At 39.3% G+C, this 14,758-nt stretch overlaps 1 protein-coding gene across 1 annotated transcript in view; it reads left to right on the top strand.

Moving 5' to 3' along the window:
- The first annotated feature begins 3,794 nt into the window (after positions 1–3,794).
- Positions 3,795–14,758, top strand: part of LOC139697696 (uncharacterized) — a 234,166-nt gene continuing 223,202 nt past the window's right edge. The window contains exon 1 of the mRNA XM_071596516.1: positions 3,795–4,201. Within this exon, the coding sequence (XP_071452617.1) occupies positions 4,136–4,201 (66 nt within the window). The 5' untranslated portion in view covers positions 3,795–4,135. The remainder of the gene's footprint in view (positions 4,202–14,758) is intronic.

The raw sequence follows: 14,758 nt of genomic DNA, 5'->3' as shown, positions 1-14,758 counted from the left end.
CAGAGACAAATCACGAAACAGATGGAGTCAATGTTTCGAGAAGAAGAGATACCTACTGTACATATAGAAGGTCATGGGTGATTGTGGTCGAAGATACCTTCATTTGCAAGGAATATTAGAAGTCACGGGAACAGAACGGCATGCATGAATGTAGCGGAGGCAAAATAAATATACGTACAAGGAAATGGCATCACAGGAAAATTTGGTGAAACAGTGTCGTGACCTAAAATTTAAGCTTTTCTTCATGGTAATGTCTATCTGGACAGGGAACGTTGCCAAGGGTTGCGTGTATGCATTTTTCAAAATCCAATTATCGGATCACATATTTCGCCCACTATTGGTTGCATGAGAAATCTATTTTTCATGAGGCAAGCTTAGCCCTAACCTCATACAAGGATTTGTCATTATTAACCTTAGTGAAGCCCTGGAGACCTGAGAGCGTGTAGAGTGCGGAGACGAAAACCGGCGTCCTCACCGACGACAATATTCATCCAAATATTGTCATTTTATTATTTCAATGATTATTGTAATTTTTCGTTTGAGTTAGGTTTTAGATCGCTACGCAAATTAATCACCACCACATTACCAAGCCTTTTATAGGCTAGACATACGTGACAGATGACGTTACCAGAAAATACTTCAACTCCATATACTTCAACAATTTTCGAGCCTTTTCAATTCAATTAAATTTTCAATTTTTCAATTTTTTGACCGGGATCCCGATCAAGGTGAATGATTCTTACACCCTGAAATTGTTTCATCGTAATGAGAATTTAGCGGATGACTCGGTTAAAAGTTACTGTCATGACATCTCCCGCAGTTTTCTTGGAATCCGTATACTTATTTTATCCCTTCATTCCGTCCAACATGCTTATCCTACTCCTATCCCTTTCCTCGCTCGCATAACGTCTTCTCTCTATCACTCGCTTCAGCATTCCAACATCATCCAAATTTTCAATTGTTCCTGGCTCAACTTTGTGGAAATTCATGTTTATTAAATGAAGAATACAATGTATCTATCCACTGTCCTTTATTAACGTACAACTAGTTTCAAGGCTCAAGCATCATCATCAGGCACCTGATGATGACGCTTGAGCGTTGAAACTAGTTGTACGTGAATAAAGGACAGTGGAAAGATACATTGTATTCTTCATTTAATAATCATCCAAATTCTCTGCATCCACTTTTCCTAACTCCTTCAGTTTTCTTCCAACAGCCCCCTCCGCTCTCCCACCATGCCTTGTATATTGCTTTCCTTACCGTCTGTGTCTTCTTTTTCATCTTTTTTACACTAAAATTCCAAATGCCTCCCTTATTGGTTTTGCCTTTAAGGGCCAAGTTTCCGCGCTGTATATACCTACCCTCTAAATCAAAGTTCTCGCCACGTTTTATCTTGATCAACATCCCTGTCATCAACTCTCTCCAATCTGAATATTATTAAATTGAACTATTGCCTTCAAATCTCTTTATTTAACACCAAAATTTACCCTACCACTTCGCTTTCTTTTTACTTAGATCCTAATAGATATATTTGTAAATTAAATTTTAAATTAATCTTCGGACTCGATGACATGGATTTCTGATATCGGAATTCCAAAAGCTCTGGAAGTATATACCTGTAGCTCCGGAGTTTTCAGATACACTATATTTATTGTAAATTTTCCGGGTAAATGTAGCACAGTGTAAAACTACATGTGACAAACCTCCAAAATATGTAGCATAACTGCAGTCCTCTCTGTTCCTCGCCTTAAGAATCAAGTCACGAAACAGTGACGGCACGATGACTAACCTACAAATCCCTCAAGGAAAATACAATCTTCACCCCTCTTTTGACGCAATTGTTTCATTTTTGCCGAGTTTAGATCCAAGAGCTTGTCTCTTCCACCTCGCTACATATGAATCAAACTTGACGATAGTTCGAAAACCAACCCCTTAAGATAAAAAGATGTTACTGATTGGTAGATCCAAACTAGATTGGCTCTATCGAAACGGATTCGGCCTCTTATTTCACCCTCTTCCAATAAAGCAATAATACCCATAGTCAATAATGCAAAACAAATAGAAACGAGGTTAAGAAAAAGCAATAACAGATACTTAAATTTGCGCGATAAGATGCTAGACAGGACCTTAGTTGTTCTCGCAAGTAAAATACTTTCAAAGAAACACGCCACGAGATATGGGAGGGAAAAATCTGCGAAAATCCAAAGCCTTACGTCGGGTCAATGAAATAATCAAGCATTTCATACATATGTGGAGATTGCGACGATATTTCGAAGCCAAGGAACAGTTTATGTACCTGATTGAGGGAAAATAAATATCAAAATTCACCAATGAAGAGTGCAGAGAGGAATAAATATTTCAAGATCGACGAAAGATATTAAGGAAGAAAGTACACGCTAGCAGTAAAGTAGAAAACTAGAACGTTCAGGAAATTTTCAAATTAAAATATGATTTATGTAACATTTTTCCTTCTTCCATGAGGTTTGGGCAGGCTTAAACATTGATGGGAATAGAGTATAGTAATTTGATAGGGGAGGCCATCGATGACTGAAGTCTTTTGCGCGATTTAGGAAAGGTAAGTAATTATGTAAGGGTACAATTTTCAAGGAATGGGGGTGGGTAGGGTGGAGAGAAATCTGGCGCCGTAATTGGCATGCTCTTAACAATAGGTGCCTAAGTTTAACCGTTTAACATCAAATCTAACGGACGGTGTAGTTCACTTGAAATGCTTGCCATATTTAATCCAAGTAGGGATCGGGATGCCATTGAAAAATTCTGAAATCACTGGGATCTGAAATCTACCTGGTGCTTGCACCCCCTGCCACACACCTTTTTGATGGATCGCGGGGTATTTATCAATGAACCGTCTCCCTCTGGTTGGGAAGACAGTACAATGTCCACCATACCAACCCGATCCCCAATTGTAAACCACAGAATATTTAGCATGGCCATATTGTGAGCAGGTTTCAACTATGTACATACATGTATATGGACGAAAATATTACTTTTTACTTATGCTTTCAATTTAAAAACTCATTTCTGAGAGGAAGGTTTTAGGTGTAAAAAAATAATTAAGCAAATTCAACGAATATTTGCAAGTAGATTCCTCATGTAATTACGAGTTATAATTTATCGTCTTTGGTAGCCCACCGTAAAAATGAGGTTTTGGATGGACACATCGCTACATATCTAAGCCTTTCCTAACAAAATATAAACCTATCCACTTTTCAACAACTTTTCTTCATTTCGTTTCTTTCTCCCTTCAGCAGTACCTACAATTAATGTTTTGTTTTTAACATGTTTATTTCATTATTTTATTCATACGATGGAAAATGTAAAAGCGCGGACTGCCCCTCAGATGGCCTCACTATTTAATTTCATTGTTCCGAACATGCTCATAGCCAACTGAACACTTTCCCGTCCTTCCAACCTCCAAAAAAATAAAGACTGCGAATATGGTGACCTCTCCCACCCCTCCTTCGACCCACTCGAACGCCTCCAAACGTCCTCCCATCTCTGAGCCACCGTGGAATTTGCCAATTCTCTGGCCTTTTCATTGTCGAGCCGCTCGGACTGTGGGTGAGGGTGGGGGAAAGCAGAGCTGGAGGGGGAGGTTGGCGCGGCGGTGGGAACGGCCTCCGGGGTGGGGTAGAAGGGGGAAGGTTGGAGAAGTGAGAGGGGAGGTCAGCCCCCCCCCTAGGGGGTGGCGAGGGGGAGGTGGTGTTTGGAGAGGGGGTTCGGAGCAGGGAAGGCTTGGGACGCCCCCCATTCTAGACAGACAAGACACTCCCGTCCGTGCCGTTCTTGCCACCACCGACCGATCCCGTAAACTGCCCTTACTCGGCTCCCCCGCGCTCGACGCTCTTTTTGCCCACCAGATCACCCAAACACGCTCCGCAGTGAGACTCCGGACCCCCCGCGAAGACCCTGAATACATCGTCGGATTTCGGTCGAGGGAGGCATTTGGCAGCGCTTCGTCGCCGTTCCTCTTTCGCCCCGTCCTCCCCACCTTCCCTTCGCCTCCCCGTTCGAGTCGGACGGAAGTCCCTCCCGCTCCTCCTGAGCCTCTGCAAAGCCGCTCCCCCTCTGGAGTCCTACGAACGATTTAGTCGATTGCATCGCGACAGACAGCGAGATGACATCTGTGCTCGCCGGATCTTCCTCGGGCGGCGGTGTGTCGTGGACCTTACGGACGCGGACGGTGAGTCCTGGCCCGGATTTTATTTTTTTTGCACGGTTTGGAAGGGGGTCGTCGCGAGGGTTCACGCGCTTCGCCAGTGGTGCGAAGTAACCACCGCGTTGAAATCACCACTCGTGTTCCAGTGTCGGTCCGCATTCGAATGCAAGGCAAAAGTTTCTCACAGAGGCAACGAGTTTTTTGGTGATATCATCGTCGACATTTCGGAGACTGGCGACTGCGGCTGGCAGTTTTGACTTCTTCCCTTCCTACTTCCTGTCATATTTTTAAATCGACAGATACTAACGCGGGGTGGAGGAAGGAAGGCTGAAGGAATTTTGGAAAAATTAAAGTTCTTCCCGAGTGATTTAGTTGAATAAGGACGATCCAAACGAGTTTCACCTTCCGACGTTTTCGTTTCGAAGTCGAAGATTGAGACCAGCTGTATTTCTCTGTTCCTTCCCTTATATTTTTCCTTTTGTCTTAAAAAATCAAGAAATTTTTAAAGAGGTTGGAAAACATTAGTTTTCCTCGAGTGAATCGATGTACATATGGTGTTCATCATTTATCAATTCCCAGTTCGTTAATAATCGCTTAATATTCTTAATTTTCTGTTGGATTATTCTAACGAATAACTCGCCCGCTCACTAACTCAAAGGTCGCGGGTTCAAGTTAAGTGTCGGAGAGAGGTGCGTATCAAATATTAGTGGTTCGGTCACCAGGAAACCTAAAGACAAGCGCATGCAGGATTAACAGGATCAAAGGGCACATTCGCCACCAGAAGTGTCGACAGTTAAAAAAATAATCGTTAGGTCTCTCTTGGAAAATTAAGAAAAACGAGTGCGTTTGATGTAATCACCATTATGAGCAACATATTTGTCTCCTTGTGTGTGGTATACATTCTTCGGTGATTGTGGGAAACAATTTGATTCATTTCACAGCTGATTTCAAAACTTCATGATGCTCTAAACTCTGGACTAGGCTGATAGGGTTTCTAAATATCTACTTCTTTATGAAGAGTCTATGTTCAGGGACAGAAGTTGTAGGATCATACCAGTTTGTCTCTCTGCCCTGATGTAATTATTTGGATTTTAACTCCTTTTTGACTACTGGACTACATCAGCCACGATTTATTGCTGCAAAAAAATCACCTTTTTGCGGGGAGAGGACGGACGTGAAATAGAATCAATATAGAGGAGGAATAATAAGACAGAGGTGTTATCATAAGGAAGTCCATCAAAAAAGAAGTGTATAAATGAGTATGAAAGAATTTAAATAAAGATAGAAGGATTATTTGTCCCCGAAACATGGCAAAAAGTGTAAATAGTTTAAAATGAAAGAAATTAATCGAAACACTGAGATTAATAATGAATCAGCGAATAATAAATAAAAAGAGATTTCCGCATTCAGAAGGATGGAGAGGAAAGTAACCGAAATTGTTGTGTTGCGTGTTGGATTGGAGTTTTCGGAGTATACCGTTTTCAGAGTAAATCCAAAGAGGTTAAAACGATAGCCAGAGGGTATTGAGTCGCAATTCATCGCCTAAATCACTGACAGAATATGTTAGTTGAAAAGGACGAAAGGGGCGGATAGTAAAAGTAAAAAGGTGCAGGAAGGAGTAAAATAAGTGGGACAAAAGGAGTTCACATCGTGTGGAATCACTTTTAAAATTTAGGACGAAATATAGCTTAAGGTTTCGTCCTTAATTCACTTCTAATCGAACACCAAAGTATTTAACCCGAAGTTGATAAGCGAGGGAGGAACTTAATTCGTTCTGAGTCTATCCTATATGGTGAGGGATAATCGAACGTCAGGGTATGCGGGGTGTAACCATTAGAAATTTCAGGAAGACCTGGTACCGGAAATAATTACAAAATGCGGATGTAGCTGGCGGTACAGAGAGCCACTTGATTTTGAACCAGTGCCCCCTAATCATCAGCCACACGCACCACTGAACTGCCACGCCCCTCTAAATCGATAGATTTTCTATATGTGTAATATGGGGGCTGGTATATCCCGCACGAATGCAACGGGCTATAAACCTTGACAAGCCTAACATTTTCCTTTTTCCTCAGGTATCAAAATTAATGAATTTTTCTAGAAACAGGAAGGTTAATTAAAACTTTAAAGTTGAAGACCATAGACCTGAGTAGTTGTAACATTGTGCGATATCTACCCAAGAAGTGTTTTGAACCAAGACTCATATTTGTTGGGGCACAAGAAGAAGAAACGTATTAGGCAAAAACAATTTTACAAGAATGTGACAGTAGATGACAAGGGCGCTGAGGACGTATGTTAAAAAATATAAGTGAAAACTTGGATTCAGGGCGTAGTTTGTAAGGTGCGAAAATTTGATCGCAGAAGAAGATTGGAGGCTTTTGAGATGTGGGTGTGGAGAACGATGAGAAAGAAAAAGACACCGTGAAGTACTAGGCATAGAGAGGGAGGAGAGAGTTGTTGGTAGAAATCCTAAGGAAGTAGTTAAAGTGGACGCACAGCGTTTTGATGGTTGATGGAACGTTGAAGACTGATAGAGGGGAGGACGTCAGGCAAGCGAGGTAGAAAGAAGAAATAGGTTGTTTAATTTTGTCATGTTAGACGAGGCTGAGAAATGGTAGTTATTTATTAAGTAGTTAGTTTCTGCCAATTTGAATCCAAAACCTATCTTAAACGTTCGACTGCCTTAAATAATAAACACGTCGTTCGTCGTATGAGACACCAAAATCCGTGCCCATCAGTTGAGAGGAGACCAACGCCGAGGTCGCGTCCGACTTCTTCCGTACGCTCATTCCGTTTCCCCGATTCCTCTCCGTCCCTAAATAGAATCGTTCCGGCTGACATTAACGGCGAAAATCAACTGCAGGATTCGCTCCCATTCTACGACGTGCCACGCGTCAGTTGGGCCGAGCGTGAGGCAATTGCGAGCGGGGTAAGGCATCCGTCTGATGAGACATAAAACCGCGTAATAGTCGACGGTCACTTTCGCTTGAAAAATTTCTTTTCAGATACGTCCCCATTCTCATACCCATCTTCCACTCCATTAACTACACTTCGACGTAATTGCCGACCTATCCCTAATGAAGCAAATGACCTCATCCGTCGAGAAACATTCACAATAAATTCTCGTTAGTCCTCAAACTTGAGTGATCCGGAGAGGGTTATTTGGCAAACGAAATGCTGCCGCGATTTAACTGCTTAAAGCTGGCTATTGTTCGCGCTTTGCAAGGTCATAATGAATGGTACATTGAAGATTTTAGATTGTGGCAATCGGTTACATCTTTTATGGAAAATCTTTCTCTATCAGAAGTTGCATTATTCAGTTGGCAGAAAAATAGAAAATGTAAAATAGAAAAATTTCGTGAAAATTAATAATGAGGTGGAGTAGATAAATATATATCATAATGACAACCAATTTTGATGACTATATTTTGTGATAGATTCATTTTCGTATGAAGTCTTGATGACCTGGCAGTGGTTACCGGTCGGAGGGTTCTCAGCTTGAATTCTTAGGTCAAACCCATCTGAAATCTAATTTGTTCACTTTCCTGGGCCATGTTTTTCAAATATACGAGTCGATGTTCTAGTCCCCTGAAAACAGTCCTTATTAAACGTTTTAAATTCACATATTGAGCAAATTTGGCATCGTTGATGATCGTTATTAAGTTCATTGTGTCCAAATTAGAAGGACTTGTAAACTGATTGGTGGATTTGAGAAACGAACCCCAGATTATATGGAGGAATCAGAATTTATAAGAAGCAATGTCAGGATTGTACAATTTGTAACGAAAGATCATCTTTGAAAAAAGCTCTCCATTCCTACCCCAGTTAAATAGTATTTTTTATTAATAATATATATTTTAAATGATTTATTGTTTGAATAAAAGAAGTAGCATTATTTTCAGGTGCCATTAAAATATAACGGAATGAATCTTAGACTTTGCTACGTGCGTTCAAGATCAATGCTCTTTTAATTTGTTTCTAACAAACTGCATTCACCCGAAAGTTGAAATTGCTTTTGTGTTCGATTTTTGTCGTTTATCTTTGTTGTTTAAACTTCTTAATCTCACTTTCAACGCAAATCTTTTCACAATATCGATGCCATAATTTCATGGGCGCCGAGAACACTTCCGAAATGTACCTTTTTGCCTTCGCGAAAAACCGGCTGGTCCGTGGTCGAGGCTGCTTGGATTCGTTGTCAAATGACGTTCGGTCTTCTTTAAACTATCGCACGCATGAAAGCTCAATTTTCATATCTATAAAATCATTACCGCAAATCTTATTCACTTGAAGATTAAATTCATCAATTTCGATGGGTTTAGGACTAAGCAAACGGAGAAAACGTATCGTATGACCACACGCTCTCTTCGGTAAACAACGTCATATTAAGGATTGTAAACGCGGGTATCTCTTGCGGTAACTACACAAACCATGTGCACTGGTAAAGAGTTTCCATGTTTGTTTACTCAACCAAATCTTTCTGTCTGCGCCCAGTCAAGAGAATAAAAATTATTAAGCGAAGTCCTGACTGCTAACCTTGGATCAATTCCGTTAGCAATCAGGAATGTAGTAATGTAGTGATATTCATAATGAATGACTAATTGCCGTTAATTATTTGTTTGAAAATAGAAGATTGATCGTGTAATAACTTTTCCAAGGACGAATCACTGATTGGAAATTAATATTGTATCTTCGGGTGCGATGGAAACACTGAGGGAATGGCTTGTAATGAAGTTTCTATAGTTGCTGTGGTATCCCAAAAACTGCGCCAGATTTACGCAACAGAAGCTGGCAAATTGGAAGATACATAATCATCTTCTCGCCCTGTGAAGGCTCGTGCGGGCATCGATATAATCTATGCGGCAAACCCCTCCCCCTCGCTCTTATTACCGTAATCGGTGACTTTCTCTGAGGAAACTGCTCTGAAAGAAGGAAGGCAAGCCTAGCCGGGAACTGTGCATCTCTCCTAGGAGAGTGATCGAATAACTCCAGCCCACATATTTACGCTCCGAGTGTGCGCTCGCGTCTGGGATATTTTTGCAAATGTTTTGTCCCTAGGATTTTGAAATGTTGAGGAAAGGACATTACAAATCAGCATCGAATGTTACGGGAATAAATGCGGTGGTAAAATACTCACCAAATTACCGCGAGTACTGAAAGTTTGGTCTCGAATGCTCTTTGACAAGTGTACGCCACAGTAATGTTAGCACTTAATATCATTACCTCAGAAAAGCCTACATAAACTTTTAATAGCGTTAGATGCTATTTCATGTTTGTAAATCCGTCCATACTTAATGAAAGTATATGTATACCTTCGGGCACATATTTCAGCTTAAATTTGTGTTGTTATCTTTGTTGATTTAAGCATAAGGAAATTTAAGGTAGAAGTCTGGTGTTAGGTTTTCATTTACACTTAAAATCATGTTCCTATCATGCATTTTGGCCTTCGTGAAAGTTATCTATATAACTGTATCTGCGTTGCATACTGACGGAAATACATATTGCGCTATTATCTTAAGTTTTTTTTCATGATTTCCGACCGTGATTGGAAAAATTATTACCCACAGTACAGCTAACATTATGCACTATGCTGAGCAGGTTATCTATTAGGTTTATATGTCATTCCAAAGTTATTTTTGTGTACGGGTCTTGAGGTACACAATTTATAACAGGTATTGCGTTACCACAACATCTTCAATTAATTAACTTATTAAAATTGTATTAAATTATCAATTGACTGATATTTCATGAAATTTGTAAAACCTTTTCACATGTAATCCATAACCAAAAGTTGTTGGATAGTAGCTACAGTTATAACACAGGCTACCTTTAAGACTGCCTAAAATTACTCTAAAACTCTTGAATGCCTGTTTATGTATGGATCATTTTTTTAAATTTTTTATTACAGCATTCATGAAATTTTATTATTATTATCATTGAAGAGGGTTAAGTAGAAACAAAATAGAAGTGGAAGTGCTTTACGTTATTTTTATGTTTTCATTCGACTTAATGCTCGCGAGTCCGGCGGAATTCTCTCTTTCTAATGTTTATGTTGACTACTTCACTAATATTTTTCTTACTATTGACATTGGTTCGTCTTTTGTCGACGAAAGATGAACTGATGAATACGCCCGCGGATTTCCTCAATGATTACCCAACCTTTGCATTTTATGAAAGTGATTGGGGTGAGGTGAATTATTTTTTTTTTACCTATGCGATGCCACAACCTTTAAGGGTAAAACTCATTCGACTTGATCGGCACTCGAACCCGGATCCCTCGATGTCCGGCAGGGTGCTAAGCCAGTTAAGCTATCGAGGTGTCCTCTTTCACTCCGAAGTATTTTTTTTCGGAGAGTAAGAGAACGCCTCGGTAGCTTAATTGTCTTAGCACTCGGCCGGACATTGAGGGATCCGGGTTCGAATTCCAATCACAAGTTCTGACTTCTACACATTGAAATTGTAGCATTAAATGCTACAATAATATTTGCGGATGACTCAGTTAAAAATGTTACTGTCGCGGCATAGTCCACAGTAATTTGTCATTGCAACGCATTTACCAATAAAATGAACTCGTTCAATATACTATATTTCATTATTTCGCTGCGTTTTAGGTTTGACCATCAAATAAACGTTCCCCATTCATTGTGTTAGGGTTGAGAATGACGCCAAGGTGATAAGCTCAGGCGTTACTTTTGCGAATGCTTAATGGGTTCTAGTAGATGATCACGATTCCTAACAAGATTGAATACACGTAAAATCATATTTCATATAATTTAAAATCTGAATTTTCGTAAACCTATTATCGCTGGATCAACTTATAACATTTTTATATTTTTATTGTGCTTGCATAGTTAAACCCTAATCGGATGATAGTTAACGTATCGCAGTCTCGGCTCGACTGTCTGCGTGAGTTGTGATGTGCATGGTCTTAAAAAACTTCAAAACTTAGAATATACAACATAAAATGAAAGAATCATGTTAGGCGATGTTGGGAAAATGAACTGTCACCTCAGCCTTTTTTGATTTCAATTACCTTCGGGTTATTAATAAAGCTTTTCTCTATGAAAAATGTGACCTGGTCTCGGAAAGTAAATGGCAAGATAAATATCACTCCTTTAAATAGCCTATCATGACTTCTTTCACACTTAGATCTAAGGTCGAGCTCACACTCGTGGCATTTCTATTAAGTAGAACAAGACCGGTTTCAAAGTGGACAGATTTTATCATTTCTAACTTTCATTAGAATTGATACATTTGAAATTAACTAGCCTAAATATGCATGCGTGCAAACGATTTGGATGTGAAATATCTCATTGAAATTAAGAACAAGGAGGAGATATTCTAATTTGATAATTCAAAGATGTCGTAAGCAGGTCGAACACTGAATATTTTAATATGTTACAACGTGTAAATTATTTATTGAATCTAATTTCAAACGTACGGACAATTCAATTTTCTAGTTCACCTTGCTGAGCGATTTCAAAACGACTCGCTAACCTCAGAGTCAAAAGTGGTAAATACTGCCCTTAAATATTTCCAAAAATATTTTTGCCCATTATTTTAAATAATTTTCGCGTTCAGTAACAAATGAGGTCATAGATTTTTATGTTTTATAGGATTTTGTTTATCAATGATCTTAAAAATTAGGAATAAAATATGTATTTCCCTCTGCATATGCATTTGATTTCATATATCCTTATTCATTCAAAAAAATATATGAATATGATTTGTTAAGTAGATATATTTAAGAATATTCTTTAATATTTTTTCCACTAATTAATTCTTAAGAGCAGTAACAGGGAAAAAGTACAATTCTGTAGACGTATTTTCTTCCTCCGATTAAAATTCACTATCGATCATCCATTTGAATTGTTTCGTCATTAATGAGTCCTTGCCAAGGGCATTTCACCTCGATATTGTGTTATTAGTTCAATGAAGAGAAACATTTTGAAAACTGGCACTGCCATATTTTTATCTGTTGCTATGTGGACAAACGGGGACACGAGGCCCTGAAATGGAAATAGTCCATAAGCGATGCATAAAAATGGACCAAAACCGACCGATACATTATTTACCATTTTTAGGTATAATCTTTGAGGCAAGAAATAATCGCAAAATAATGTTGCATATAAAATACTATTTAACATAAAAGTACAACTTTTGACAGAAAAAGGTTTACTCACTCTAGTCATTCTAATCATGTTTATCCGGAGTCGAATATTTCTGACTGTAATATTTAGCGGGAGTTGAATAAAAGATTCAAGTCTTGAAATATGAAATCAAAATTATTCGGTTTTTGGGTGCATCAAGTACTGTCCAAAAAAAGTAGAATAAATCCGGGAAAAAATTATTGCAAATGAAGGTACGAATTATAAAAATTCTTCAAAATAGCACCCATTGTTTGCATCAACACACCAATACCTATGCCTGTCCCAGTCGCGGTACACTTCATGGAAGGCGTCGACGGGAACGTTCGGGCACCTCGTCACGACCTATTGATGTTGTAAAACGTTCCAAAATGGTTGCCCTTCAAGCTCCTTTTAATTCTTGGCAAAACAAAAAAGAATCTGACGGCCCCTGGGACTGCCGCCTTGCGTTTGACCGAGTACTCGGTCACTAGGTGGTGTGGGACGGCATGTTGTCTTGGTGCAGCCTCCAGTTGTCAAAAATCTCCTTTCAGACGCGTTTTAATCTTTTCCACAGGCTTTCAAGGGCTTCTACCTCAAACTTACTACACATGTATATACACGCACACACAATAGTTTCTGGGAAAGACCCTGGAATCATAGAATGTGTCTTGAGAAGGGGAAACTACTTGTAACCTATGCAACAATTTCAGAGAGTTAAAAATCATTCGTCTTGACTGGGATTCGAGCCCAGATCCCTCAATATCCGGTCGAGTGCTTTAGCCAGTAAATTTATCAAAGCGTCCTCTTAAACTCTGAAATTTTGGTACTTGTAACCTAATTACTATAATCACTTATTAATCACTGATGATAGCATATAACAGTAAAATGAGGAGGTGACCACAAAGAGTGAGGACGTTTGGAAATCCTATGAAAACGCAAGTAAACGCTGTTTTAAGGTCAATCACTTTCCTCCATACGAGATTTGAAACAGAACAGCGATAGATTCAAAGGACTATTTAAACCATTGTGTCCTAGATGAACGGCAGGCAGAAACTTTAACCTTCGAGTCTCTTTCCCATTGCTTCGCTGCGGCTGTTTCCGCTGGGTGGCTTCATAGGCAGGCGTCTCGAACGAGAAAATGTGCTAGTTTTTTTCCCATCGACAAGCTTGCGTCCACTTGACATTTGCCATGACAAGCATTTGACATGAAAAAGTCGTCAAAAATGTTTTCCATCAACTACGATAGAGGGAAGTAACTCAAGACCTGTGGCCACACCACCCATATTAGTTTTCAAGAGAGGGTGCTAGGTGACGAAGGCGAGGGAATAGCGCGAAATCTTTTTTTTTCTCTCGTGCGTACTTCCCAAGGGTGATCCAGAGAACTGAAATAACTGGTTAGATTTCAATTGGGTGAAAAATAACTTGACGTGAAAGTGTAGGCAAGATAATATGAGACCAAGACAGCATAATGCTTCAAAAAAACGCAGTGAATGACCTCATGACACAATTCAAATAAGTTTTTGAATATTCGCCGCATTTAAATCAACCGGGTATATTTCCCCTCCTCTCCCTCGCTCGTCACATGCTGATATTATTCAAACCACCCCGCCCCGTCCTCAATGTGTATGAAAATGTGGTAAGGCGGTAAAGTCGTCCGGGGTGTGTAGATAAATAATATGTTGTGTAAAAGCACTTGCAAGTCGGTCAAAATACTAATTTTTAGTAAGTCTCAATTTCAGTCATGTTGATGTGATATCTTCTACAGTTTTGCTGCCCCTCAAAACTCTGTGTCAGGAGGATTTACGCTAAGTACCTCGCCCTAATTAATTAATTTATTTCTTCATGCCTTTGTTGCATTTGAAAAAGTGCAAGGAGTGGAATATTCGATTACGAAATCGGACTCGCGTCGAGTTTGACAGCGTAGTTTTTATAATTCAAGCTGGCCGGAGCAAAGATTTTATCTCCGTTCATTCATTCATCCGTTGAATTGTGAAGCTATAATTAACCCGAAGCTTTGTTTTTCTTTACCTCTTAAAACTCGATCAGTGTGTCACGAAAAACTATGGATACAGAAGCGGGCTCCGATAGTCGTGATGCAGTGTAACTTACGGTACGTAAAGAATTTGAATCCGAAATTCCTTCCGACATCTTAGGAAGTAGTATAGAAGTGATAGGATTCCGTTTTTTTTGTGGTCAGAGGAGAATGGCAAGGTAAAGAGGGGTTGAGGAACTGTTAGTTAGAAGAAAGTAAAGTTTTTTTTGCTTTTAACAGCGGTAGGTAACGTATTACGATATACATGCTGTAAACACGAAAGCTATAAATTGACAATTAGGAAAACCCTGTATTGGGTAAAACGTGATTATAAATAAAGAAATTTACAGCAAAAAATGTAAATATAAGATTTTTAGACAAAAAATAAATTGGAATGGAATAATTACGTATACAATGATAATG

Source organism: Hetaerina americana, unplaced genomic scaffold (genome assembly GCF_022747635.1).
Source record: "Hetaerina americana unplaced genomic scaffold, ioHetAmer1.1.p SCAF_8, whole genome shotgun sequence".
Lineage (NCBI taxonomy): Eukaryota > Metazoa > Arthropoda > Insecta > Odonata > Calopterygidae > Hetaerina > Hetaerina americana.
This window is presented reverse-complemented; position numbering and strand designations above follow the sequence as displayed.